At 47.3% G+C, this 25,002-nt stretch overlaps 11 protein-coding genes across 12 annotated transcripts; 7 read left to right on the top strand and 4 right to left on the bottom strand.

Moving 5' to 3' along the window:
- Nucleotides 1-5: 5 nt before the first annotated feature.
- Nucleotides 6-1,559, top strand: TrAtP1_003418 (uncharacterized protein). Its single transcript, XM_014087897.2, has 2 exons — nt 6-994; nt 1,057-1,559. The coding sequence occupies exons 1-2, from the start codon at nt 300-302 to the stop codon at nt 1,169-1,171; spliced, it is 810 nt and encodes a 269-aa protein (XP_013943372.1). The 5' UTR covers nt 6-299; the 3' UTR covers nt 1,172-1,559.
- On the top strand, nt 1,560-4,520 carry TrAtP1_003417 (uncharacterized protein). 2 transcript variants are annotated; one of them, XM_014087896.2, is made up of 6 exons: nt 1,560-1,932; nt 1,990-2,226; nt 2,289-2,411; nt 2,472-2,623; nt 2,690-3,227; nt 3,278-4,520. In XM_014087896.2, the coding sequence occupies exons 1-6, from the start codon at nt 1,855-1,857 to the stop codon at nt 4,130-4,132; spliced, it is 1,983 nt and encodes a 660-aa protein (XP_013943371.1). In that variant the 5' UTR covers nt 1,560-1,854; the 3' UTR covers nt 4,133-4,520. The 2 variants fall into 2 exon arrangements, with proteins under 2 accessions (XP_013943371.1, XP_065967953.1); XM_066111874.1 differs by having other exon boundaries at nt 2,289-2,623.
- Nucleotides 4,521-8,296: 3,776 nt separating this feature from the next.
- TrAtP1_003416 (uncharacterized protein) lies at nt 8,297-9,482 on the bottom strand (the record flags this gene model as incomplete). The annotated part of the gene is made up of 4 exons (XM_066111873.1): nt 8,297-8,346; nt 8,413-8,527; nt 8,612-8,642; nt 9,469-9,482. The coding sequence occupies 4 exons, from the start codon at nt 9,480-9,482 to the stop codon at nt 8,297-8,299; spliced, it is 210 nt and encodes a 69-aa protein (XP_065967952.1).
- Nucleotides 9,483-10,288: 806 nt separating this feature from the next.
- On the bottom strand, nt 10,289-10,791 carry TrAtP1_003415 (uncharacterized protein; the record flags this gene model as incomplete). The annotated part of the gene is made up of 3 exons (XM_066111872.1): nt 10,289-10,298; nt 10,576-10,649; nt 10,717-10,791. The coding sequence occupies 3 exons, from the start codon at nt 10,789-10,791 to the stop codon at nt 10,289-10,291; spliced, it is 159 nt and encodes a 52-aa protein (XP_065967951.1).
- A 556-nt stretch (nt 10,792-11,347) lies between these two features.
- TrAtP1_003414 (uncharacterized protein) lies at nt 11,348-12,323 on the top strand (the record flags this gene model as incomplete). The annotated part of the gene is made up of 2 exons (XM_066111871.1): nt 11,348-11,481; nt 11,825-12,323. 2 exons carry the CDS (start codon nt 11,348-11,350, stop codon nt 12,321-12,323), a joined length of 633 nt encoding a protein of 210 aa, XP_065967950.1.
- A 27-nt stretch (nt 12,324-12,350) lies between these two features.
- On the top strand, nt 12,351-12,944 carry TrAtP1_003413 (uncharacterized protein; the record flags this gene model as incomplete). Its single annotated transcript, XM_014087893.2, has 1 exon — nt 12,351-12,944. One exon carries the CDS (start codon nt 12,351-12,353, stop codon nt 12,942-12,944), a length of 594 nt encoding a protein of 197 aa, XP_013943368.2.
- Nucleotides 12,945-14,190: 1,246 nt separating this feature from the next.
- On the bottom strand, nt 14,191-16,339 carry TrAtP1_003412 (uncharacterized protein). The gene is made up of 2 exons (XM_014088222.2): nt 14,559-16,339; nt 14,191-14,503 (listed from the first exon to the last, which is right to left on the bottom strand). Exons 1-2 carry the CDS (start codon nt 16,119-16,121, stop codon nt 14,384-14,386), a joined length of 1,683 nt encoding a protein of 560 aa, XP_013943697.1. The 5' UTR covers nt 16,122-16,339; the 3' UTR covers nt 14,191-14,383.
- Nucleotides 16,340-17,488: 1,149 nt separating this feature from the next.
- On the top strand, nt 17,489-18,553 carry TrAtP1_003411 (uncharacterized protein; the record flags this gene model as incomplete). Its single annotated transcript, XM_014087353.2, has 3 exons — nt 17,489-17,610; nt 17,675-17,955; nt 18,004-18,553. The coding sequence occupies exons 1-3, from the start codon at nt 17,563-17,565 to the stop codon at nt 18,551-18,553; spliced, it is 879 nt and encodes a 292-aa protein (XP_013942828.1). The 5' UTR covers nt 17,489-17,562.
- Nucleotides 18,554-19,288: 735 nt separating this feature from the next.
- TrAtP1_003410 (uncharacterized protein) lies at nt 19,289-20,591 on the top strand (the record flags this gene model as incomplete). Its single annotated transcript, XM_014087892.2, has 3 exons — nt 19,289-19,551; nt 19,607-20,086; nt 20,162-20,591. 3 exons carry the CDS (start codon nt 19,289-19,291, stop codon nt 20,589-20,591), a joined length of 1,173 nt encoding a protein of 390 aa, XP_013943367.2.
- A 126-nt stretch (nt 20,592-20,717) lies between these two features.
- Nucleotides 20,718-22,634, bottom strand: TrAtP1_003409 (uncharacterized protein). The gene is made up of 4 exons (XM_014087891.2): nt 22,608-22,634; nt 22,185-22,507; nt 21,414-22,130; nt 20,718-21,350 (listed from the first exon to the last, which is right to left on the bottom strand). The coding sequence occupies exons 2-4, from the start codon at nt 22,407-22,409 to the stop codon at nt 20,835-20,837; spliced, it is 1,458 nt and encodes a 485-aa protein (XP_013943366.1). The 5' UTR covers nt 22,410-22,507; nt 22,608-22,634; the 3' UTR covers nt 20,718-20,834.
- Nucleotides 22,635-23,961: 1,327 nt separating this feature from the next.
- Nucleotides 23,962-24,144, top strand: TrAtP1_003408 (uncharacterized protein; the record flags this gene model as incomplete). Its single annotated transcript, XM_066111870.1, has 1 exon — nt 23,962-24,144. One exon carries the CDS (start codon nt 23,962-23,964, stop codon nt 24,142-24,144), a length of 183 nt encoding a protein of 60 aa, XP_065967949.1.
- Between the last annotated feature and the right edge of the window lie 858 nt (nt 24,145-25,002).

The raw sequence follows: 25,002 nt of genomic DNA, 5'->3' as shown, positions 1-25,002 counted from the left end.
CACTGTGAAGCTGTTCAAGAGCAATTTGTAGGAGCTACTTTCTTTCTAGCACCGCAGCTTTTGCATACCCATCTTTAAACATTTTTCATCCAAATTTGTAGTGTACTTACTCTTCTTTACCCAAATCCATATAATTCCCTTGCCTATATTTGACATTGTTTTCGCTCCTCCTCCGTGATGGCAGCAGTAGAGTGCGGCTACTAAGTGGCGCATTACTAAAACAACACACAGCTCAGCTCAGCTCAGTAAATCTCACACACAACCATCAAACACACCAGTATAGGCACCAATTGGTCGCCATGGCGGACATCTTTTCTCTCTTCACCTCTCTCCGGTATGATCCGGGTCTATTAGAAGTTCCTTCCAAAGGCATCGACTACGCCGGGTGGAATGCCGCCAATAAGTCGCCCTTTTACATGCTCGACTATCATCGCGATCGCATGCTACGAGCAGCGACCCATTGGAAGTGGGATGAAGCCATCAATGTTCTCTCGGGCCAGAAAGGCTTGGACACCTTAACAAAGCTTGCCGGGGAATTCATTGGCCCATCCCAGGAAACTGCGCTGCGCTTCAAAATCCTCGTCAGTCGCGACGGCCTGGTGAGCTTTGAGAAGAACAACGTCGCTCCTGTTCCCACAGAAAACCTGTTCCCCTTGCGATTGCCACAACCTGGAGCTCCATCCACCTCCGGAGAGGCCAAGAAAACCCCATGCTGGACAGTGGCACCTGATGATCTCCAGACCACGGCATCAGAGTACACGCATTTCAAGACCACCAAGAGAGAAATGTACGACTCTGCCCGCGAGAGGCTTGCAATCGCTCCGACTGATGAGCGAGAAGTATTACTAGTCAACAAACACGACGGATCCGTCATGGAAGGTAGCTTATTCACGCCGTATTTCTGGAGAGATGGACGATGGGTCACTCCGCCCGTCCATTTGAGCACTGGAAGTGGTGGCCAAGATGGCGTATCTCGACGGTGGGCCTTGGAAAGGTGAGCTTCCAATCGCCTATTTAGATGGAATCTCAAGGATAGTGGCTAATAATCAGAAATAGAGGAGTGGCTGTCGAGCAGGCTGTACCGGCAGACTCGCTCACAGACGGCGAAGAGTGCTGGATCAGTAACGGCGTGAGAGGATTCATCGCGGCCGTTGTCCGGCTCCAGCAGTAATTGGGCATGGCCACGGTGCAACACATCACCGAGTTCAAAAGGAGGAAGCTGAAGCGAAATAGCTACCAGACGTGCTCTACGGGATGGGTGCCAGCTGATTCGCTCAGGAAGGGCATCCAGGGTATGGCGATGCATTAGTAGTGCCATCAGGCTGCATGTGTACGGCTATAATTGGACATCCATGAGCCCTATAAATCTATACAGGCAAATCACAGGGCCAAAAAATGTTTGTCATGCAGCTAAGAGAGATTTCTCAATCTCGGCTGCTGGTTTAGTTTGCTTGTCGCTATAATTTGAGACTTGCAGGCCTGGAGACGGAAAAGGGCTGCTGTTGCTGCGTCTCTTAAGCGCCACTCCCCCGCGCTAGACTCGGTCGCGTACTCCAGCCTCTCTGCAACTTTCACCTCGCAATAATCCAGCATCGTATCCTTGGCCTGGCCAACGCCAACCTTTGGCACTTTTGCATAGCCAATCATTGAATTGTTTCTATTTTGCATCTCCTTTGTTTCATTCTGTTGCTCATGCTTTGTACTCCTTTGCCGTTGTTCTAAGCGGGAGCCAGACGCAGGCCCACAACTTCTTCTCGCCCTGTCAATTCCACTTTTCAGCGTCCATCAGCCAGAGTGAACGCCGCATGATATACCCATCATTCATCAACTCCGTATCTTGATGAAAGCCTCTCCATGGAAGAAGCCATCAAAGCCGGGCGTGCCAAGTATGTGGCCGGCCAATACAAAGAGGCCCTTCATGTCTTCACAGAGGTCCGTCATCAACGCTTGGCTAGAAGCTTGTGCAAGGCCGTCACTAACTGTTTCCAGGCTATAAGCCTCTGTCCTTGTGCGTTGGAAAAGAGGAAGAGGAAGCGAGAGGCTCAAGAGGTCCATGATGCAGGGGGAGCCGATCCGGCAGCTCTGGATGTGACTATCGAATGCCATAATCCTTTTCATCTCCAAGCCCTCAACTATCGGGCTGGAACGTTTGAAAAGATTCCAGATATTCGCCGCGCGAAAGCTGACGCGCAGCGAATGATGCGTATAGCGCCATTTTCACCTGAAGTACGCATCTCCTACCTGACACAAACATTTTCTTTCCTGTTTACTTTGCTCATCTCTTATAGGGCTATCTTCGCACTAATAAAGTCCTACGGATTAATCAAGACCCAGAAGCCGCTTTTGAACTGCTGACCAACGGTATTCTAAGGCTTCTAGAGAGAGAAGGCGTCCAAGTGGAGGATATCAAGGTGCGTCAGCTTGGACGTGAAAAATGAATGGCATACCCCAAGATTTTGACAAGATGCTAGCGTCTCGATCAAGCTCGAGATCCCCTTAAGCTCAAATTTAGCAGGATTGATCCTTTGGGTGAATTTTTGAGTCTTAGTTTGATGGCAAAGACCAGTCTGCCAGGAGAGCTTGTTCGGGATATCTTTGGCCGCTTGGATATATTCACTTTGTGGTGAGTCCCGCAGCAAACTCTTGATGAGTATAAACAATGCTAACTAAATCTCTCCGCTTTATGTAGTCAATGTCTGCGTGTCTCCAAATCTTGGAAGAAGGCGCTGACGGCCCCAGGAAGCGCGCGGTTTTGGAAATCATTAATTTTCCCTGGTGCTATAGCCCCGCGCGTTCCATTCACCTCATTGAGAAAGTTGCTTTCTTATTCATTAAATGATGTTAGAGAGTTTGTTATTGATGATTGTTCAAGGTTTAGGCTGGACCAGAGGAAATTCACCGCCGTCTTGAATGCAGGAGCCAAGCTGGAACGCTTAGAGCTAGCTAGACCATATGAACGGCTGGACATTTCGCTCTCCAATTTTAGGGGAAATCTCAAGACTCTCAAGCAGTTACGACTTGACGGATTCTATCAACTCTATGCGCCTAGCCACGAAGAAAGAGATCCATATCTCTATTTTTTACTAACCGCCGTGAACACACTGGAGACCTTGACCCTTGTCGGAATCCCCAGGCAATGGTTCAATCCAGTGGGAATTTCTTATATGCCGAATTTGAAGCACCTCAAGTTAGTCAAGGCTCCCAATCAGCCATGGCAGTTGCCGATTGTAAGTACCTTGTACCAAGATACTCGGAATGAGAAAGTAACGCCTACCAGCTTCAATGGTTGAGACACACCCCCCAGCTCGAGCAACTCTATGTAGAGGATCTCATTTTCAGCTGCCATCTTCCGGACGATGAGCCATTCGACGATTGCTGCGTACCAAACCTCAAATCCCTTACGATTGTAGATACGCAAAATCGTCTCAATCACGGTCATCACCATCACCATATACACCCAAGCCAGATAGGCTCGGCCGAAGCTTATCAGTATCTTACAGCTTTAAATTTGGGAAAAAAGCTCAAGTACCTAGACATATTTTACGAGTTTGACTACACGTACATGAACCAAGAAGATGGCGATATCTTTAATCGCATGCAGCGGCATCTGTCAAGCGCATACGAAGATCTGCAGACAATACGGCTTTCGGACACAGTCATATCACCAGAAACAGCGCATAATCTATTCATGCCATCCTTGAAAGCTGGCAAGCTACACTCGTTTGACATCATCTTTCCTATGCAACGTTTGGACGAGGGGCCTGAGGGAACAAGTACCAGTCACATCCAGGGGTACCAGTGGCTTGAAGGGGCCGAGAGCATTCGACATTTGGGCTTGTACGATTTCAGCTTCAAGCCACACATGTATCCAAAGGACAATCCTCTGATCAAGTTCCTGCAAACTTTTCCATGCTTGGAAGAGCTGAGCCTGGAGTCAGAACGGTATATGCCTGATCACTATGCCCAGCTTGTCCAAGACGTACTGGTCTCGGTGAAACTCAAAACTCTGTATAGCACGACGGTTCATGGCATCAATTTTGATAAAATAAGGCAGCTAGCCAAAAACAAGGGCGTAAATTTTTTCTGGACGAAACAGACTCGAGTGTGGCCAATGAAGTTCAAAGACGATTAAAGTCGCGATGGTCACGGGTAAATATACATCTATGCAAAGGAGAGAACGCAGTTCTGGAACATTTACACATGGGGAAACGGTAGCGAGCGTTGAATCTGCTCAATGGATCGTGTGTAATAGAACACGGTGGGAGCGACGAATATCGGTAACGTTGGATACAAATATGGCCATGGTTATGGCGGTGTTCATGAGGCTGACTCAATGGTGGAATTATTACGTGACAATGATTCTAGTATACATAAATTGAACAAATAGGTCGTATGTTCCTTTTGATAGATGGCAAAGCAAACATTTAGTTTAGACGTTGGGGGGGTTCTGTTTATGCCAGTGCCCTCCCTCTACCCCTTCTCAAGCCGGAAATGCCCGCCATCTCCTCTTTCATGTTGCACACTAGATTTCGTATTTTCCGATGATAGGAGACAATCGATAATGTGCTGCGGCGAGACGCATATAACAGCATACGTGTTACCGTTTTAAGTATCTCGTTGCCTATCACTAATGATTCTGGTGCGACGCCTGGCGGGATACTTGCAGCTTAACCTCCTGTTTGTTCAACAGCGTGGCCGACATCGCATCCCGACGAGTAAGTATCCGGTTTACTCTGTGGTCTAATAATCGATGGGCTTTTGTTCGTGTATAAGTACCCTCATTGCCCCCTCGAATTCTTTCACTCTTCTTTCTCTTCAATTTATTCTTTACAGTTATAATTATGACTTGACGGCATATGAACCACTCAAAAGTCTTCTGCATATGACTTTACCTGGTCCAGATACCTTTTCCTGATTTTGTAATCGACATCTTCAACGCGTCGGCGCCAGCGTTGCGCCCAGCCTCAGTCTTGTCGTGACGCTACCATGCGACGTCCCTGCCATTTCTGCCGTACCAGCGGTACCAGCCAAAGCTGTAATCACTAGGAATGATGCCTCTGAGCTGTATACGAAGACCGGAGACGTAATGGATACCCATGCGGCCGGGGGGAAATGGGGCGGGACAGACCATCTCCATGAACTACATGACGACATCCCCAAGATGTCCCAGGCAGATGGGAGGATCTATTCAAAACGATGAAGAGGTCTTTTGATCAAACTGGTTACGGCAATATCCCCCAGACCGTTCAAAGATCTGTCAACAGTGTACCTGCTCTTCTTGAACATGAGGCAGCGTCAGATTTTACGGAGGCTATTAGCAACTCTAATGTTCTACATGGGGACCAGCAGCATACCGCTGGCTAGGTTGCCGAACTTGCAACTGGATTTGAGAATGCGTATCTCCTTGAAAGGTACATGAACGCAAATCAGCCGGCGCAAACAGCCGATTGCGTCAAAAATGAGATCCTTCCGCCTCAGACAACTTGGACATCCTGGCAATAAGATGATTATCTTTACATGACCAACTAAGCAGTGGCTGGCTACCCATAACGTCGCTTGCCAACCAATGTAAGTGGCCATCATGCCCATTGTCTTTGTTATTCGAGTGTTCTAACGGGAAACCGCTTGCCAAGTTTACAGATGTCGAATATATACCACATCTACATAATACGAACGGGTTCGGCTTAACAACCTTTGAAATAAGCCTACTTCAGATAACAGGCGCCTCCCTGTAACACACTTTGCCTTTGGTTTCACTGTCATAGAAAAGAAATAAGGCTTCGACAGGCAATATGACTATGGCACGAGAGAATATCCATGATATGGACCTCTTCGCTACCCCTGATGCTCTTATATGACACCAGGGGCGCGCTCTACCCAAACTGGCCGTTTCGCGTACCTTCAACCAATATCCGCGGGCTGTAGCCGCAAAGGGCTCGCCTGCTCGCAAAGCAATCCTGCCCCGACTCCTGAGACTTTACCGCAGACTCCTCACAGCTATCCAAGATTGGCCTATGTACCCTACCGATTCAGGCTTGGGAAGAGTGCCGAAAGGACGGTTCTAGAAGACCAGGCAGCCTTTGCTTGGGCTCAATGCGCGCGAATGCGATGGTATTAATAAAAACCACCTACTGACCGAATTCAATCTTATTGTTGCTTTACATCAAGAGCGCCCGCCATTTATGGCTCGTGGCCTTTCTTACGCAGCAATCACCAACCAAAGCTATCCAATAGTGGATAAAGCTCAAGCGTTTGCGCCTTTCTGAGTGGTCGGTCTCAAGACAGACGATCACGCCATTCATTTGTCTTCATCTAAGAGATGATGAACATTGTGCCTTTCTGTGGGTTATAGCTCGCCCAGCAGGCTGAGGGCAACCCAGACCTTGTCGCAGCCTTTGACAGTTTGAGGTAGACCCGCGCGAGGAGGGACTCAGAGATCAAGATCTTTCAAGAACACCAGTAACAGCACCACCAGGTTTCTGATCCCAAAGAAGCGAGAATATAGAGCTCGCCTTGGAAGAAGGATCCTGATTCTGACTCTGGTATTTTCTGTGCTGATATCGAGAGACTGCAGAGCCCACTGTCCAAACCCTGCGTTGGCGGATGCCATGGAGCGTCTCTGCGCAGAAATAAATAAACTGGAACTGGCTCTGTTATTGGAGAACAACACACTGACCAGCACCATGCCAGCTGGGTGAATCGCCGACGAGCAATAAGATCCAGGAAATCCCTGCGACAACATTGGAATAAGGCTGGCTCATTTGGGCATGGCTGAATACTAGAGAAGCTGGCAACTATCGAGTTTAACGAAATACTCGGTTATTTCGTTCCATCAGGAGAAGATGCATGGAACTAATCGGAGAAACAAGCAATCAACATGACGGCAGCTGAACAAAATGAGGGTCATCCATTCATCCAATCAGAGGCGTTTGTCCTCGACCATTCGATGGTGAGAATCCAAGCAACCACCGTGTGTACAAGCAATTCAAGGCTCAACCTTGATGGGCGAAATACATACTCTCGTCATCAATCTATCGAGACCGCCGTCTCCCAACGTTCAACTCAAAGATGCTCTCGGCGGATCCTACAGCAAAGACTACACAAGGCACCAGAGAGACAGTTCACTCCCATCTGCATAGAGCAGCATAAAAGGTTACTCATGCGCGGAGACTTGCATTTGGCCTCCTTGGACCTAGTTGATGGTCCTGTCGTGGGTCAACACTTTATAATTATCAACTCAATGAATCGATCGCTATTATACTGTTATATGAAGGAGGACGAGGATCGCTAGCTTCGATATGAGGGCATTCAGCTTACAGATCAAGGATATGCATCATATGAAGACAAAATTTAGCGGCAAAATAGATGTTGAAGACTCCTTGAGGCATGGTATCACATATTGCCCCGTGGAGGACTTCTTTTACATCTATACAACGTTGATCTCACAAAATTTATTCTGCTTTTTATAATACATCCATCTTTGGAATCATAATGCTGCTTGCCTGTACTTTTTATCGATGTAGCAGGCGGCATAGAGAGGCTCTAAAATGCCTCTTACATAGATGAAGCATACACAAAATATATTATTTATGGAAAGGTTACCTAGCGCCCTGTTGTAGCCCAAAAAAAGTACATGTAAAAGGGATATAAAGCAGAAGATGCGATTAACCCAGTGACGATGACGGAGGAAGAACGGTACCAATGTGAACTGCTGGTCCAGGGTGTCTTTATGCTTGTGAGTGTGGACAGGATAACACATCTACAACAATCGGTCGCTTGCAACGTCGCTCAATTATTAACCTTACAAAGCTGGATGACATACAAGTTTTTGTAGTAAATATCACTCCTCAGCCCCTATCCGTTCCGTCCACCTGGATCTTTGATTCTGGTGCATCTCGCCACATGTCGGGGCACCATTCGGATTTCATCAATTTCCAACCAAGAACGGGAAACATCTCCATAGCTGGGAAGCAAAAATCCCCATTGAAAGGATTGGATTAGTTTGCGTGCTGCTTCGGCTCCCTGACGGTAGTATCCATAGGAACCTGCTGCTAATTTTCATGTGGCACCATTTTCTTGAGTCGTGACGTTACGCAGAATTCAGCATTGAGGTGGCAGGGCGGCCTCACAATGAGCCTTTGGAACCGGGGATGGCTTGGTAAAAAGCAGGTCCATATGCAGATACGACTTGAAAAAGCAAACACGATTACACGGCACGCGGAATCAAGGAAACACGAAGCAATAAGGCAAAAAACACATCTCATGACATTAAATATTGTAGCTAGTGGTCTCTTGGTCATGGCTGTTGCTGTTGCTGCTGCTGCTGTTGCTGCTGCTGTTGCCGCCCTATGTCCAAACCGTCAGTATGTAAATCGTAATGAACTGGTGATTGAACAGAAGAAGAAAACGTACCACTGCTACGACCACGACCACCGCCACGGCCCCGCCTCCCCCCCGCGCCTCCGCCTACCACTATTTTCCAGGGCGATGGCACGGCGAAAATATTCTTGGAGGTGGCGGTCACGGTCTACACCGATAATGTCAGTCTTGATGTTGGTCAATCAGAATGGTGATGACGAACTTACCATTACTATCTAGGGAGGAGATGTACTCGAAATACCGGCGCAAGAATATTCGTCGGTCTATCACAGAGATGTCAGCTTTGGAATCAGCTTTGAGATCATTCTGTCAGAATGGTAACTACCTGCGGCATTGAGGGTGTTCATGAAGGCGAAAATTTGATCCCATGCGGGAGAATTTGGCTGTCGTAGTACATCATCAGTATACCGCCAATACGCCAAATTGATGTGGAAAGAGCAGACAAGAGTATCAAAAAGAGAACTTACAGAAGACATTTTTTTTGGTGACGAGAAGCAAGACCTTCGAGACGGATGAGGAACTTGATATCACAGGAGCCGACAATGTTTTGGATCTTAAAATTCGTAAAAAGAAAAAGAATCTACATATTGCCGTTAGCAAATGATGCACACTGAGCAAGAGAGAAAGTACAAGAGCCGCAATGAAGAGGGAAACAGCTGTTAGGAAAGGAAAATGGGAGACAAGAAAAGAATGCAGTCTGGAAGATGGGACATGAAGGAACTCAGGGGAGTGGACAATATGAAGAGGAAAACAAATGAGACGAGGATCAAAAGGAGGAAGATGAGAGCGCTGGTAGAGGAGAATGTTTCTAGAAGAGAATATCATCACAATATTTGGGCGTGGAAGAGAATGCAAAATGCGTTGAAGACAAAGTAGATGGAGCAGGAGAAATGATCAAGGCACCGATGATCAGAGGAGGCGAGGTGAAGAGGGCAATAGAGCAAACTTCAAAGGGTTGGGATATGCAGCGAAACAGAGAGAAGGCGCACGAACCTGAATGTCGGATGCTTGAAGAAGGAAAGAAAAGATGAAAAGAGAAGATGAAGCACCGTCAGAAGTTCTTCTAGTGCACCTAGGCCTGGCAGTCACGCGCAGTCCTTCATCAGGGCTCGCCAGTCACGGGCCGCACTTTGCAGCTGTCAGTCACCTGTAACCGAAGCGCACAAATCTTCATCTGATTCTCATATATCTATCACATTCAATGTGCACAGAGTACGCAGCATGACATTCCCTATTCTTAGTCTCAATTTGCATACAGCATTGGCGTGTAGTGGAAATCAACTGTGCCAAGTTTAGGCAACTGTAGGTACACTTAATATAGACGCAGGTCGAGGAGCCAATACTGGGATTCTGTTGTCCCATGTATTTGCCAATCTAACCTCTGAAGCACCAGCTCCTTTTCTCCAACATTCTGCTATTCGAAGTCTGATATTGCGCGCATTGCCATGTAGACTGCCATGTCGTTGGAAGTGGTCTTGTCCGACCTCCACAAATTCTTGAGCGCCCGCTGATTATGGCAAATGCCCCTGGAGCCTTGCTATATGCAGCCTAGTGGGAATGGGTCTATCGACTGTCTTGGAAGATCTGGCGCTCAGCTGTGGAGAAGATGAGATGCGGGTGACCCATTCTTTGCTCGAGAACTCAGGATATTTAGAGGCTCCCAAAATCTCTCGAGCTCCTTATGAAGCAAATAAATCTGTTGGTATAATCTGCATTGCAATACCCGACTATCACTAGCTTAAGAACAGCTTTCCTCAGCAATTGAATGGAAACCATTTTGCCCATTTTTGCCCCACTACATCGGCGGTGCTGCCCAAGGTTGTATTCTAGTTGGAAGAAGTTGGTTTGCTTGCGTGATTCGAGCGCGGCCCGTCGATGTCACTATGCAAGTGATTGAATCCCGTCCTAATCAGTAGTGCCTAAAGATTTTCTGGTGAATATTGTCAGGTAGTCCAAAGGACATGGCAATGAACTCAGCTCTATATATCGAAGAAATGGCGCCCTCCTCGCTCTTTCTCCACCATTTTTCTTCTTCTTCTTCTTCTTCTTCTTCTTCTTCTTCTTCTTCTTCTTCTTCTTCTTTTCTTCATAACTACCGTACGTTCATCCTTGAAAGGTTGGCAAATTCACGTTGATGGTAATATCACCGTGTAGGTGGTAATTATCGTGGAGGAGACCGATTGGGCTGATACTCACTGCCAAATCGAAATGAACGTCGCCGTTGTCAAGCCATCTTGAACACCTGTGATAACCAAACCCAGCAACAGAATCTGCACTACAGTCAGCAGTAATAGCAGCAAGTTGCGCCTGAAGCTGAAGAAGGACAAGAAGAGGTACAAGTCCCCGCTTCCGCCTCAGCGGCGGCACCAGCATCAGCATCGGAGGAGCTGGAAGCGGCGGCGACGGTGGCATTTCCTGTAGAAAATGATGATGTTAATAAGGATGGTGTGGTCACGGTGGTGTAGGGAGTGTTCTTGGCCGAAGCCAATGTATGTACCTACACTTCCTACCGACAAGTCTACCTACCTAGGTAGGTATCTATACAGCGAGAGCTTGACAAGGCATTTAGACAACATATTCAGACCAATAGGGCATTCCAAGTGATTCTCATCATCTTTATGTCTTATCGCAATGAGATAGCCGGCATAAGTAAATCCGTGACATCGCGTTATACCGAAAGCGGACGCTCCTTCCATACTCATGGGACACCGCCGCCGGCACAATGGGAGAAGAGCACAAATCGAAAATTGGAATTCTATCGTGGTAATCCTAGAATGCTCCTCGGTCATACAGCAAGCGATATTTCGAAGAACCAATTGGCGATCCCAGATCGCCCAGCTATATACCGAAATCATCGAGGCCGCGAAGAAGAGGGCATGATGTGGCCCCGCCAACGGAGAGGATATCGAATTGGTTCCATTCAATGGACCAATTTAGGTTGACTTTAGGTCCCCAGAAAGACATTGAAATGATGGTTGTCGATTCTTATAAAGAGTCAGGAAAGGAGACAGTGTGGTCTCGACAAGAGACAGGCGGCTCTGACAAAGAGTTGGGCGACAAGATGATTTGGTCTCGACAAGAGACTGTCGACTCTAAGGAAGAGTTAGATGATGTCTCTCTAGAAGTGTTGGCTCAGAAATCCGAGTTGAGCAAGAAGGAGTCTCGCTCGAAAATATTGTTGCAGAGACGAAGCTGAAAAATAGCTTTACTCCTCCTCCCACCAAGCCTCGACGATCAATGCGCTCGGCTGCCGTTGTTACAAAGAACAACTTGAAGAGGAGCCATGAAGCTACTGCAGAAGATGCGATGCAGGTGACGAAGAAAGCTAGCAAAGAGGTCTCTATAGCAGCCTCGGATGTACTTCGTAAAGGAAAGATGGTCGAGACAACGCGACATTGAAGATATTGGAGCTTTTTGAGAAGTATAGAACCCAACACAGAGTTAGGAATACTCCTGCTGCCTCTCTCGAGAGGAAGGAAGATGTAGTGAAGCTTGAAGAGTCAGGCTATGAAGAAGCTGGCTCTGTCCACAGTGATTATGGTGGAAATAGGAAGTCTAGAGCCAATAGAATAACTGGCAAAGTGTCCATTGATGCCACTCAAGAAGATGCACATGAGTCCAACCGTGAGCCCATTGACATTGACCCTCTTGATGCCCTCGTTGATGGCGATTGTATCTCACTAGATGATGATGAAGCCAAAGGTGATGAGAACTTTGCAATTGAGCACGATAATGCCATGAAGAATGACAACCATTCGTCAAAGCCATCACAAGACAGACCCCACACCCAGACTGCAGAGGTAGATGTAGCTCAATGGGTAAAGGAATGTAACGAAGCTTATCGTGTGGATGAAGATGACAAAGACGCGAGACGATGCGAAGGCAGCTTTGCCCAAGTCATATACGCCATATGCAACTGGGCCACAGACATCCCAGACACCTAGTCTGAACTGCCAAGAAATGATAGGGAGATGGCAATGAGCTGCTATAGCCATTTTGAAAGAGCTGCAGGCAACCCCAACAGTCTATTGGAGATTATCTTGCAAAGAATTCCGCTGCAGACGCGAAAGGTGCTTGGAAAAGCAGATTTGAAGGCGACAGACCTTCTCGACCTCCCGTCGATCCCTTTCAAGTGCATGCATAGGTTGGTGTATATCGATGTGGCTACGGAGCTACGTGAGGAACAAATTCACCGGGAGAAGAAGTTTGACAAGTCCTCGAGATTATACAAGGAAGCAAAGTCCTTGGTCAATGCGGAAGAAGCATCGAAAGTCAGTCTTTATGTAGGTTCTTCCATCCGCAAGGGAGGATCGTGGAAGCGAATTCAGGAGCATTATGCAGCGGCAAACAATCCTGAAAGCAGTGGAAACATGCATTATCGTGAGATATCGAAATCCAACGTCGTTACTAATTTCAGAGTGCTCGGCGTGTGGAAAAATACATACATCAATGACAGCCATGTTGGCCAAGATACCGGCAAATGGATCACCCTAGTTGCGGAAGCGTTGATGGTGGTATATCTAGGCATTTATACAGAGCAAAATGCGGTAACATCAAGAGCTTAGCTTTGCACTCCAGCTTCATATAACCTAGTGAAGCGCATTAGAAGCGGAATCTCACTTCCCGATTTCTCTAATATTAGTCTTAGTCACGCCTGGCCGCTCTGTCAGAAATTATGTGGTAGAGCGAAATGAATGAGTGAATGTATCAACGCGGAGTGCCATCAGCCACAAAAGTTGTCAAAGAATACCATTCCTAACACCAAGACCTACAACGAATTCTCAAGTGGAGCACCCTGTAAGGAAGAGACTTGGCCTGTGGAAGTATTTGGTTCTCTTTCGCCAACAGTTTTGACCTGCCATCTCCAGGCGCCTCCCGGAACGCCTCTGCGCTCGCCTCAGCTTCTACCTCTGCATCTGCCTCCTCGAAACCTCCACTTCAAGTTGTTGGCCGAGTATATACCTAGGCGCTGACACAATTGCATTAGGATGGTACTCCCAGCTGCCGTGTTGAGCTACAGCAGGATGCTTGGTAGCTTCCCCTATCAAGAGCTTCCATTTTGATGAGTGCAAGGGTGATTTCATGTGTATGTTGAGCGCAAAATGACATTAAGAGAGAATAACCTTGTCGACAGAAAAAAATATACACAATGGCTTCGGCCCTTGTCTGCGTCGCTTGTCGATTGCAGTCTGAATTAACCTATAATTGGTCATTTGCACCACCAAGACTAAAGAGAACCATAAACTACCTAGGTATATTAAAAAGATTTATTTCCAAAAGGGTGAAAGACAATAGCGATGCCCAGAGGAGTGGGTTGAACGAAATGACAAGCACTTCGCCGCAACGACCGCGAGGTCAAAGTAAGTTCATATATAGTAATAGTATGTTGAGGAACATAATCGGACTTGGATGCTAGTGCATATATATGTTTCGACTTCCGGGGCTGTACTCGAAGTGGATGAATCAGTCAAAGTAGTTCCGGAAGCGGCTTTGGCCAGCGAGGCTTGGGGGGGAGAGGAGAGCTGGTCGAGATTGGGTCAGTAATTCGCCCATATTACAGCGAATACCGAGGCAACAGCAACAGCGGCATCCGTCTGTCTATCATCGTCATTCTGGCCTACAACTTTGTATTTATCATCACTAGGGTAAAATGTCGACAGAGTGATGCCGCATCTGTAATATGCCAGCACCCACCCTTTTAGTAAAACTGCAGACGTCCAAGGCTTGCACAAATGCTAGTCCTATTGCTAAAGGCCTTAATCAGTCCTATGAACGCATATATAGATATTATAAATATCTTAGTATAATATCCCAACGCTGCAATACCTACATCAGCCTACTCAAAATACGGGTCCTGAAACGAAAGCCGGCCGAAGACTGCGCGTACTATTCTGAACCACATGCAGTAAATCAAGCTAATAAATGCTTTGCAAATATTTCATATAATTAAAATCTACAGAATTTCGTGCTGTTCCTTAAACTTGTAGATATAATATATTGGCTTCTACACTGGTCGTCGAAACGGGTGTGCCTCCGTGTTGAAAACGTACTCATCCAAAGACATCAAATCAGAGTCGCTAAAGATGAGGTAGAAATACTTGACGGTTTCACCTAACCAGAACGTCTTCATTGTTGTCTGTTAGATTATCTTTCTTCACAAAGGGTAACAGGAAACTCACCTCCATCGAATCACCCTTCGGGCCCAAGCTCACCGTCACATCCCTGACAATGGCAAACGCCAGCTCCGTCTCCGTCTCTCTGACAATATTCTCCCACATTCGCCACGCGGCATCTCGCCAGGTTTGATCTCCTGTGATGCGCCACATGTAAAACACGCTCTCAATGGCTTCGGGTCGCAACAGGTAGCTTGTGCCCTGGACACTTAGGAATCCGCCGGGCCTCCTGGGATCATCAGTAGGGGGCATATGCTCTGCGTTGAATGGACATGGGCCGTCTAATTTTGCACACGCCACGAAAGTAGCAGACTCTGGCATTATGCCGGACGGCATGGCATCGTATTCCCACACACAACCGGCCGTGAGACGAGAGCCCAGGTCGACATAATCTAACTTGTCTAGTAGCTTGCCTGCCAACGCGTACATACCGCCGGCGAAGCAAGTCAGATGGTCCATCTTAGCTGTAAACGTAGCATTTCGAGTGTTGTCGTCTATCTCGACCTCGCCCGCCAGAAGTATATTTGCGTCACCGGGAGTCATTGGACGAAACAGCAAATTGTCTCTGATAGTGTCGAGAGCCTTGATCGCCATTTCAGGGTACTCAGTGTCGAGTCCTCCCAGGAGAGGGTGCATCTTGACCAGGTATTCGTACTGAGAGTCGGCACTACCTGCAATTGAATAGTGGCTTTCAAGCATTTCCTCATCGCGGTAGTTCATCCAGATTGGCCACATGCCAGGAAGAGTAGTCTCGTTTTGGAATCGGCGGAAGAAAATCTTGATTCGTTCAACGGCATCATAATATTTGTCATTTTTGGTCAGCACTGCAAGCCTGGTAAATTCCATGCACAAAGTTCCTCCAGCAGCCGCGCTCATCTTGGCATCAGCAGTAGTTTGGCCCTGCTTCGCCTTCTCGTAGTCTAACCAATGGGAAGGCAGACGGTTGGGTGTATCAAAGGTGGCATAGAGGGTGTCGCCAAGCTCAACAGCCTTTGCGAGCAAAATGGGCTCCTGAGAGAGATCGTATGCGGCAAGCAGTCCGCCGAGGTATCGAATCGTCACCTCAAACAAATTCACCACACGGTTATCTTGAGTCTTTGACCAGTCAATCAATGCCACTTCCTTGACGGCCTGGGAAAACTCGTCTTTCAGTCCCATAATCCAGAGGGTGTCCAAGGCATCGACCAGCTGTGCCGACCATCCGCTAAGCGACGTCTTGCCCTTGGCCGACAGCGGCATCAGCTCGTCCTTGGTCCATGCGAATTTCTTATAGGCCTCCCAACTCTTTAAGAATGCCTTTTTGACAGCCTGCATCTTGGCCTCTTGACCATCGGATCGCTTATTCGACTGTATCTGCGGGAGCTTCTTGGGAGATCCGGTGGGAAGTCTCTTCATGTCCGTCGGAGGATGGTAGACTTTTGCTTTGGACCAGTCGTAACTTGAGGGCACGTACGGGTACTTGAATTTACCGCCGGCTGGCTGTCGCCGAGGAAGGATATCGAAGCTGCTCCATAGCAAGAGGGCGATGCAGACGAAGAAAAGGAGCGCGGCATATCGGCGGGAAATCATGGTGTCTATTCGGTGTGCGAAGAGCACATGGTCTTCTCTCTTCGATATGAGAAAGAAACAAAACAAAACAACACACAAAGACCGAAAAGCAAAGCAGATGGCACGCCTAAGAAAAGGAGAGGTTGTCAAAAGAAGATTTGAGGCACGAGATCCGGCCTTGGAAATGTTAGGCGGGGAGCGTTAGTGGCTGGCTGTGGGCGCAGCCGCCTTGGCGAAGTCCCCTAACACCGGGCCTCGGCCTAAATTAAGCTATAGCAATTTGGGAGCTTGGATCCGGAATTCATCCATGGGGTCTGACAGCTTGGAGAGAAGACGGAGGGTATTAGACGTGCTTATAGCCGCAGACTTGGCTATAGATACCACCAAGGCTCTCTGCTACTTCTTCGCTTCACAGTCTTTTCCCAGCATCGAATTTCTTTTCCTTCTCTCTTCGGCTTCGCCTTTTAGCCTGTCTCCGAAGCCAAGCAATTTTAGCGTGGCGGCTCTGATCCAGCTTAAAATATGGAGATGCTGCGCTTGATTGGCCCAAGCTTCTAAGCTATCGGGTAGGATATCCATGAAACGGATGTAACAGCAGATGGATGGCTCACTAGATCATGTACCTAGATGTTACTAGTATTATTGGCACTTTGCACACTCAGAGCCTCCCCTCTTCCGAACAACTTGAAGTACTTATGATAAGGCATAGTACTAGCATACACGCATATATGGATCTGGAGTATGGAGCCGCTCCCCTATTCTCTCAAGCTACTTACTAGATGTTAGGCAATTGATATCGTGCCATGACAGCATTCGGGATTCTGGTAACCTCAAGATATTGAATACAGCATTCAATTTGGTTCACTTTTTGCCAGCATTCAAGGAATAATAATTGTGTGTGTAGTCAGAGCCGATATTGGCGGGGTAAACGACAGCTTTTTTCTGACATTTGTTCAATTGCACGGGCCAGCATAGGATTCGGACTGTTCAGAAGTCTCGGGTTTGAACTATTATAGCGATTACGTGCTGCTGCAGGATATACCAATCAGCTAAGCGTGCCACTGCCTACGTTTATACTCCTTAATTTTCCAAGGGCAGTTTGTTTAGAAATTGTAGCACCCGGCCCCTACAACTTATTCCCCGGGCGACTGTTGAAAGAGAAGGCATATAACAAAAAATGGTAGTACATACATGGTCGCCGTCGTTGGCTTGACTATAGAAGAGCGGACAGGACTTCGCCTGCCTAAACCTGCTTGGTTGTGCACATCAAGGGACTTTGCCAGTGACTAAGCTGTCATTATGCTGTTGGTTGCTCCCTCTCGACTGACACTGGCCACATCCAATTCTCGTGCGGTCTTGTATCAGCTTTGAACAAGTACCCTGGGCATCTTGGTTCCCTCAACTATTCCTCCGCCCTCAATGATTGAACCGGACGGGTTTTTTGTCTCTGGCCACTCGGACGATGCAGATCCCCACGCTTCCAGTGAAAGATGGCAATGCTGTCCCCATGGTAAGTACAACTTCTCCGCCAGGCCATTTCCACAAGGGAAGTGACACTAAGCCAATCCTCCCAGCTCGGAATCGGCACCGGGACTGCTTGGTACAAGGATAGCCCAGACGATCCTTTGAATCCACAGCTCGTCGAGCTACTAAAGACAGCCCTTGCACAGGGCTATGTACATGTCGATACTGCAGACTCGTATGGAACTGAGCGAGAAGTTGGCCTAGCAATACAACAAAGCGGTATTCCACGAGAGAGGCTCTTCATCACCACCAAGGTTCAGCATGGATGGGAAAATGTTGCTGCAGCTTTGGACGCCAGCCTTGAGAAACTGGGGTTGGAATACGTGGATTTGTAAGGCTTTCCACCTAGTACAGAGCTCACCTTACTCACAAAGAGCAGGTACCTTTTGCACAATCCTTACGTGATTGCATCCAACGAAGGCATACAAGCAGCATGGAAGGGCCTCGAGACCGTCAAAGCACAAGGAAAAGCCAGGTCCATTGGCATTTCCAACTTTCAGAGGCATCACGTTGAAGCCCTCCTCGAGACATGCACTATCAAACCGGCAATGAATCAGCTAGAATTCCATCCCTATCTCCAGCGCGCCAACGACTTCGTGCCTTGGATGCGCGAACATGGTATCGAGGTATCGTCCTTTAAAACTTTGGCACCAATCACTGTGGGCAAAGGAGGGCCTCTAGACGAGCTGCTTCCGTCGCTCGCAACAAAGTATGAGGTAGCTGAATCGGTAATACTGCTGAGCTGGTGTATTGGACAGAATATTGCTCCCATCACAACAACTTCTAGCCAATCTCGCCTTTGCGAGTACAAGGCAGCTACTCGGGTAGTCCTGGAAGCGGCGGACGTCGAGATAATTAGTCAGGCTGGGTTGAAGCATCACTTTAGGTGGTGGGGAAAGAATTTCTTTGAACCAGACGATAGATCTTAGAAGCTCCCAGGCAAGGGTAGACTAGTAATGAAGCTATGAGTCTATATTGTCTGGAAGTGATTGTTCTTACATGGAGTTTCCGCACACTTGGCTGGCCTTTTCTACTTTCCGCGCATCGGCGAAATTCGCAGGCCTACCACATATACCATACATGTAATTAGTAGTGTTATTAAATTTGCACCCGAGTTTTTATTTCTTTAGTTATATATGAGGTGTATTAAAGTTGTGTTAGCTGCTTGCGCTGTTTGTCCAATGAAAAGTTGTTATTGCCGAGATCTGCAAAGTGGCAAAATGACCTGAGAAAATGAGAGATGCTCAGCTTGGACACCATTCTGCCCTGAACAGCACCACTGCGCAGAACTTGAACATTCCTGCCTCTCTTTTCTACCCATTTCCACCTTTTAAAGCTAAACGGCTCTTAGGCATATCAAAATTGTTGGGCTATGCAGCATTCCAACCCGAGGCTTTGACCATTGACGCTACAGGATCATTGATGTGTTTGTGAGGGAGTTCATCAGGTGTTCATGCAGGCTACATGTAGTTTGACCTCTACGGACCCGAATGGTTAAACGAGGAACGTGACGTCTGTGACCCGATACGCTTAAGATCTAGATGTCAGCTAGATTGGTTGACTGTGACTGTAAACATCTTTCGATTAGTCCTCACACTATCAGTGCGGCGGGATCAGAAGTCAGCGCTTTCTCGTAAATTTGCCCAATCACATTTGCAGTGGAAATGGACAGAATCGATACCAACCATGAAGATCAGAAGGCTCTGGAAGCTCGGAAGACTTCCATTCATGACACTTTGGTATTATTGACACATTATTTTCCCACATACGACGGGACAAACCATCTTTACTCCCAGTGGGACCGTTGTGCTGCACTTCATCATCATATTCAGGCTCTCAGAGACAAGGTGGCTGCCTTGAAACCCACAGAGACAATCGACGATGGTGACCAAGAGCTATATAATAAGCTCATACACGATGACATCTGGTGTGGTATCATTTTGCAATGAAGACCGTTAGCATTGGTTCTAATTCAGCTCTAGGTATATGATCGAGATTCAGCAATTTTTGGATGCCGAGCGTTCCCTCTTTTCTCTTTTAGAGAACGCAGACAATAATCCCATATTCGCTGCCAAACTTCACCGAAGCCTGCTAGGACTTTATGAGAGAACTGGCCGTAGCATTCTTGCCAAGAAATCTGCGTCCTTGGAGTTCGAGATTATTGAAAGAGATTCTCAGACTGTGAGCAACGATATTGCTAATGCCTGGAGCAATATGGGCTACACAAGAGTTTCTGCCTTTGAGGCTTTAGATGGGATAATATATCTTGATAAGGCGATCTTGATGGCTAAGGATGTGCCTGAGCCAAGGCGCTACCAACAGTTCAGCATTGACCGCTTCTTGCGCAACAGAGGACGAGCCAACGCGCAACTGCAACGCCTCGAAGTCGCTTTGAGTGATTTTTATCAAGCTGAGTACTACCAAGAGAAAATCCATGGACCAAGTAGTCATTATGATGGAGAGTGAGATAGCTCCCTATCCATGTTTTCTTCAAAGCACAATAGTTACTAATGCAAATAATCTTTTAACTCATCCAGGACACAATATGAGCGTGCCAAGATTGAAGCCCGGCGAGGCAACTTTGAGAGAGCGTACTCACTCGCCTTCAAAGCTTGTGATCTGGTATCTGTAGATAAGCCTACACATGCAAGTGTGATGGCAGCACAGTACCTCCTAGGATGGATTGCTATGCTCCAAGGAAAAAATACTCTTGCGTTGAAGCACTTTGAGAAATCGCTGGCTATTTCAAAACCCAATGAGCACCAAAGAGGGAACTCGGGCGAATCGGCCAGGATTGAATGGCGTATGTCACAGGTCTTGGAGCGCATGGGCAGACAAGAAGATGCCATGACTCTTCGAGAGGCGGCTGTAAAGGTCAAAGCTAGCCTGCTTGCTACCGGGGACTATGCTCAGGTTAAAGATGAGGAAAGTTCCTGGGATGCTCTGGTCGGCTTACTTTATCGTTGAGGAAGCTGCAGAGCCAGTTTTTGTTGGTAGTCACAAGCATTAAGAGATTGTTATCTGGGGAATACACTTGTTACGGACTGACGGACCTATGCCACGAACAAGATCAGAGTCTCGTAAGGCCGAGGGTGAATGCGCCAACAGTATTGAATGAGAATTATCTGAGGAGTAAAAGGTTACTATGCAGAACTTGTCTATGTATAGCACACGCGACAACTGACGCCGTAGGGCAACCATCATCTTTATTTAGATTACCTCCTCCTTCATTTTCTTTTCCATCATCTCCCAGAGACCCTTTGCTCTGTATCCAGACAGCCAATAGTTACCCTCGGCATCTTTCCCCACGATAATGATTCCATCCGAAAAGTTGTATGGACCCTGTACGCTCTGCACATAGGATGGTTTCAATGGTGTCTGCCGTAGCGTCACAGTCGCAGCCGATAGATCGACATTAAACATGTTGCCCTTTTGCCAATTAGAGTACATAAACAAGTGCATCGAGCTGTCACCGAAGAATGGAGGCGCCCTGTTGGCTGGGTCAAGCCGGACCAGCGATGTGTAGGCCTCGACTTGTTCGCGAGAGCCTTGCTCCTTAATCGAGCGACGGATCTGGGTTGCTACATAGCTGAGTGGCTTCTGAAGCAGATCTTTAACCGGCATTAGAGTACTAAGAAAGCCAACGCAGTTGCTGAGAAATGGACGTTTATCTGGTAGCAGGTCCGCCAACACCGGCCTCCATTGATAAGCTTGTTGTATAGCAACCTGGATGGCAAGGTTAGCATACAGTCTTTAGTGGTTCGGTATATATGAAGACTGGCTACTTACTATTTTCTCCGAATCCTTTGAAAGATTAGCCATTGCCAGACGCGACATCCAAGCCAAGAGGCAATCCCCTTCGCTTATGAACGGGACCTCCGGATCCTCGCTATCAGCCTGAGCAGCAAGTTCTGCGAGAGCCTTCTCTCTCAACTTTGCGAGGTATGCTGCAGGCACGCAGACCATACGATGCTCTTTCTTGCTGACTATCAAGCTATAGGAGTTCTGAAGTACCCACAAGACAAGGCCCAGCTTGGACACATGGTGTTTGGCGAGGACATGGGCCTCTGTGGGTTTCTTTCCAACATGCTCTAAAACATACTCGTGGGGGGCCAATGGCTCCAAGATCTCATTTTCTCTGCCCTGAAGCATCAGCATCCAGGCATCGAGAAGAGCCCGTTTTGCTGTTGCGTCAAAGGCGAGGTGTAACCAGTGGAGGATGACGACTGTCGAGTTCTTGAATGAGACGACACGTAGACCAAGCTGAGGACGGTCGGTATATATGTAATCATCGAGCGTTTTAGGTACCTCGTGGCCATAAATCAGCTCTGAGAGGTCATCGGGATCTCCCACAACTGCCGGCTGGTCCTTGCAGGGACGGGGTATACACGATGCAGCGGGATGGTCTTCCTTGGCCAAGGCGCTATAGTCCACATGGCTGAATCCCACTGCCGGGCGATCTGAGGTGAATTCGGCTGGTATATGGTGCTCCAATTCTCCACGATCCTAAATGGGGCACGGCTGTTAGATATCAGCGCCGGCCGGTGGGAGGAGGCTCACATTTCTTCTCAGCCGAGCACCCAGCTTGTTCCAGCCAGGACGGCTCACGACACGTTCCAGCGAGGTGCGCAGCCTCTCAGGATCGAGTACATCGTCAAAAACAAACAGGGTGTATAAGACAAACGTTCTGAAAATAATAGTGTCGTCAAAGAAGCCGACCGGGACAACGAGATCAGTCGGCACGCGCTGGGGCGCCTTTGGCGGACTAGAAAAGAGACCAAACATGTTTGTCAAGCGTTGCTCTTCGGAGGTAGAAAGATGGTCATCTCATTCCATTATATACGCAAGGAGAACAAGGAAATCTTGTGCCAGCTGCCGCGGTTCTGTACCTGATACGTATTCTTCGTTAACTCACTTCTACCGCTGTTGGTTGATGTGTTGATGACATGTATCCATTATACTCCAAAATTGAATCTCACTCACACAGGCGGTCAGCAACCTCTATAGAACCAGCATGCACACCGTATCTATTCCCTCATGAGATGTATGTATCTTCGACAGTGGGTCTTTCTTTTTATACCTAGGTAATACTTGTTGGTTCCACTTTTGGTTTAGTAATTAATTATTAGGGTCTGGGTATATTACTTTGCAAGTATTATAAAAGGGAAAGGTAACTGTAATTTATTATTTAAATAGCTTACTTGTGTTGTACAAATATTATAAAAAGTGGTTTTTATAAAGAAGAGTTATCTAGTACCCTGATTCTACTATCCAGCACTTTAACTATAATATAGGCTACTACTACTACTGCCACTACTACTAGTATTACTGCCGCTATCTTTAATAGATTTAGTAATAATGTATTTCAACATATGGATTAGCTGCCTTATCATGCTATAGCTGTGCCGTTAAATAATGGAATTGGCGTGCTGGATAACTTTTCCCTTTTATAAAAGGTTTGGACTTGAAGGGATAACTTGAAATGTTTTTTTTTTTTTTTTTTTACAATAGCTTTATCATCTGCACGCCTTTCGAATCTTATATACAATGACATCGAATATACAAACAGTGGTATACTCGTACGGTTGATTGGGATCATTATATTTGTCGTTCTTTCGCTTCCTGGCTTGTTGTGGCAAACTTCTATTTCACTGATCAACATTGTCGGTATAACGGCCGACATGGCTATCATTGCAGGTAAATTCCTTTCGCGTGTGACCATCGCCGTATCAGGGTAACAAGAGCGGCTAGACTCTCAAAAGTTGGGTGCGCTCCCCAAAACATGGAGGCTTTGGAAATATTGACTGGCATAGATACTATCTGCGTCGACAATAGCAGCATAATTACAGGAAATTGATACATACTCGTGAACCTATAGCGTCTCTTGTGGTCCAGAGACTATTATTCTGGCTGCCATCTCAAGAATTACCCAGAAAAACAGCCGTGATGCTCTTCATGGTGCTATATCGAGAACGCCCAGGCAATTTCCTCAAGCTAAAGCCAGGCGGGATCACTATAGGATCATTGACAGCCAAGAAATAGACTACGACGTAGGACGATTCTATACGTAGTGTATTATCGAAGAAGATGGTACGAGGCACTTCTTCGCAAGTGGACATCCATAGTCAAAAGTCCGCACCAGCTTATCATCAGAATTGCGGCAAGAAGCTGAGACAAGCCGTCAGAACATTTCGAGGCCAAGGCTTGGGCTCGCTTGGCCTTTAAAAAAAGAGGAAAATGGGAGTTTCTGGGAGTTCTTCCATTTTTCGAACCGCCCAGACAAGGCACAAGACTGGCCCTCAAGCTAGCCGCTAAGCTTGGAGTCCGCGTGAAGGTGATGTCGGGCTGGCATGAAGCCTTGGTCGAGAGATCTGCTCGAGTTGCTGCAACCGAAGAATCTCTACTTCGCGCCGACATGATTGACGACTTCCAACGGGACCAAAATGACAAACTCGCGACACATGTCAGCGAGGCTGATGTGTACACCGAGCTGAACGGCAGGCATAGAGAAATGATGTGAGCGATACTCTAGGGCAGTGGTCACCGCGTGGCTATCACGAGAAGTGACACATCACATATACTTGCTTTACGAAAGGCCGACTTTGGCATAGCAATAGCAACATCAACAGAAATAGCTCAATCAGCTTCTGAGCTAGTCTGTGATCAAGGGACTTATGGCTTGCTTCCATTGATGTCTGCTATACGGTTATCACGTCAAGACTATTAATGTGTATACAATTACCTTGTGTGACAGACTGTCCGAACGTGCCACGTCCTGCTTACAATGCCATTTGTTTTTTGATTGATGGAAAGCTACTGGACTTGAGATTGCTGCTCATAACTACGGAACTTATCGAAGCTGTACATATGTTGCTTGGTCCAGAAACACCTTTCTAGAGGAAGCCCACATGCTGGAGTAGGAGGGAACAGCTCCGGGTCCGTATGTGGGAAGAGCTCTGGGTCCTTTGAGTCTGAGCTTGGACGCGTAACGCGCGGGCTGGAAATCGTCCAGCGTTGCGTAGGTGGTATAAGTTCTTCCACGTTTGCGGGCTCGGATGGTTGTAATTGGGCGTTTGTAATTTTCTCGGGAGGAAACGTCCGTTGGCCTGCCTCGGGGGGAGCGGGTTTTCGCTCTTTTTTAGGCATAGGGCCCTTCCGGTGGCAGGGAGGAGATCGGACGATCATATGTGTAGGTGCGTCGTAGTCACAAGGACTAAGATTTCGTAACAGTCTCAATAAAGTCAGTCGGTCATGACGCTGTATGCAATTGCTACCATATCATGGAATGCATGGGTCGTAGGAGGTCGGACCTTAAACATGACGCCTACAGATCACAGCATAGGAGCACATTCATAAGGTTAAAGAAGCTTGATTCTGG

Source organism: Trichoderma atroviride, chromosome 2, assembly GCF_020647795.1.
Source record: "Trichoderma atroviride chromosome 2, complete sequence".
NCBI lineage: Eukaryota > Fungi > Ascomycota > Sordariomycetes > Hypocreales > Hypocreaceae > Trichoderma > Trichoderma atroviride.
The sequence above is the reverse complement of the archived record's forward strand: the minus strand, read 5'-3'. Positions and strand labels throughout refer to the sequence as shown.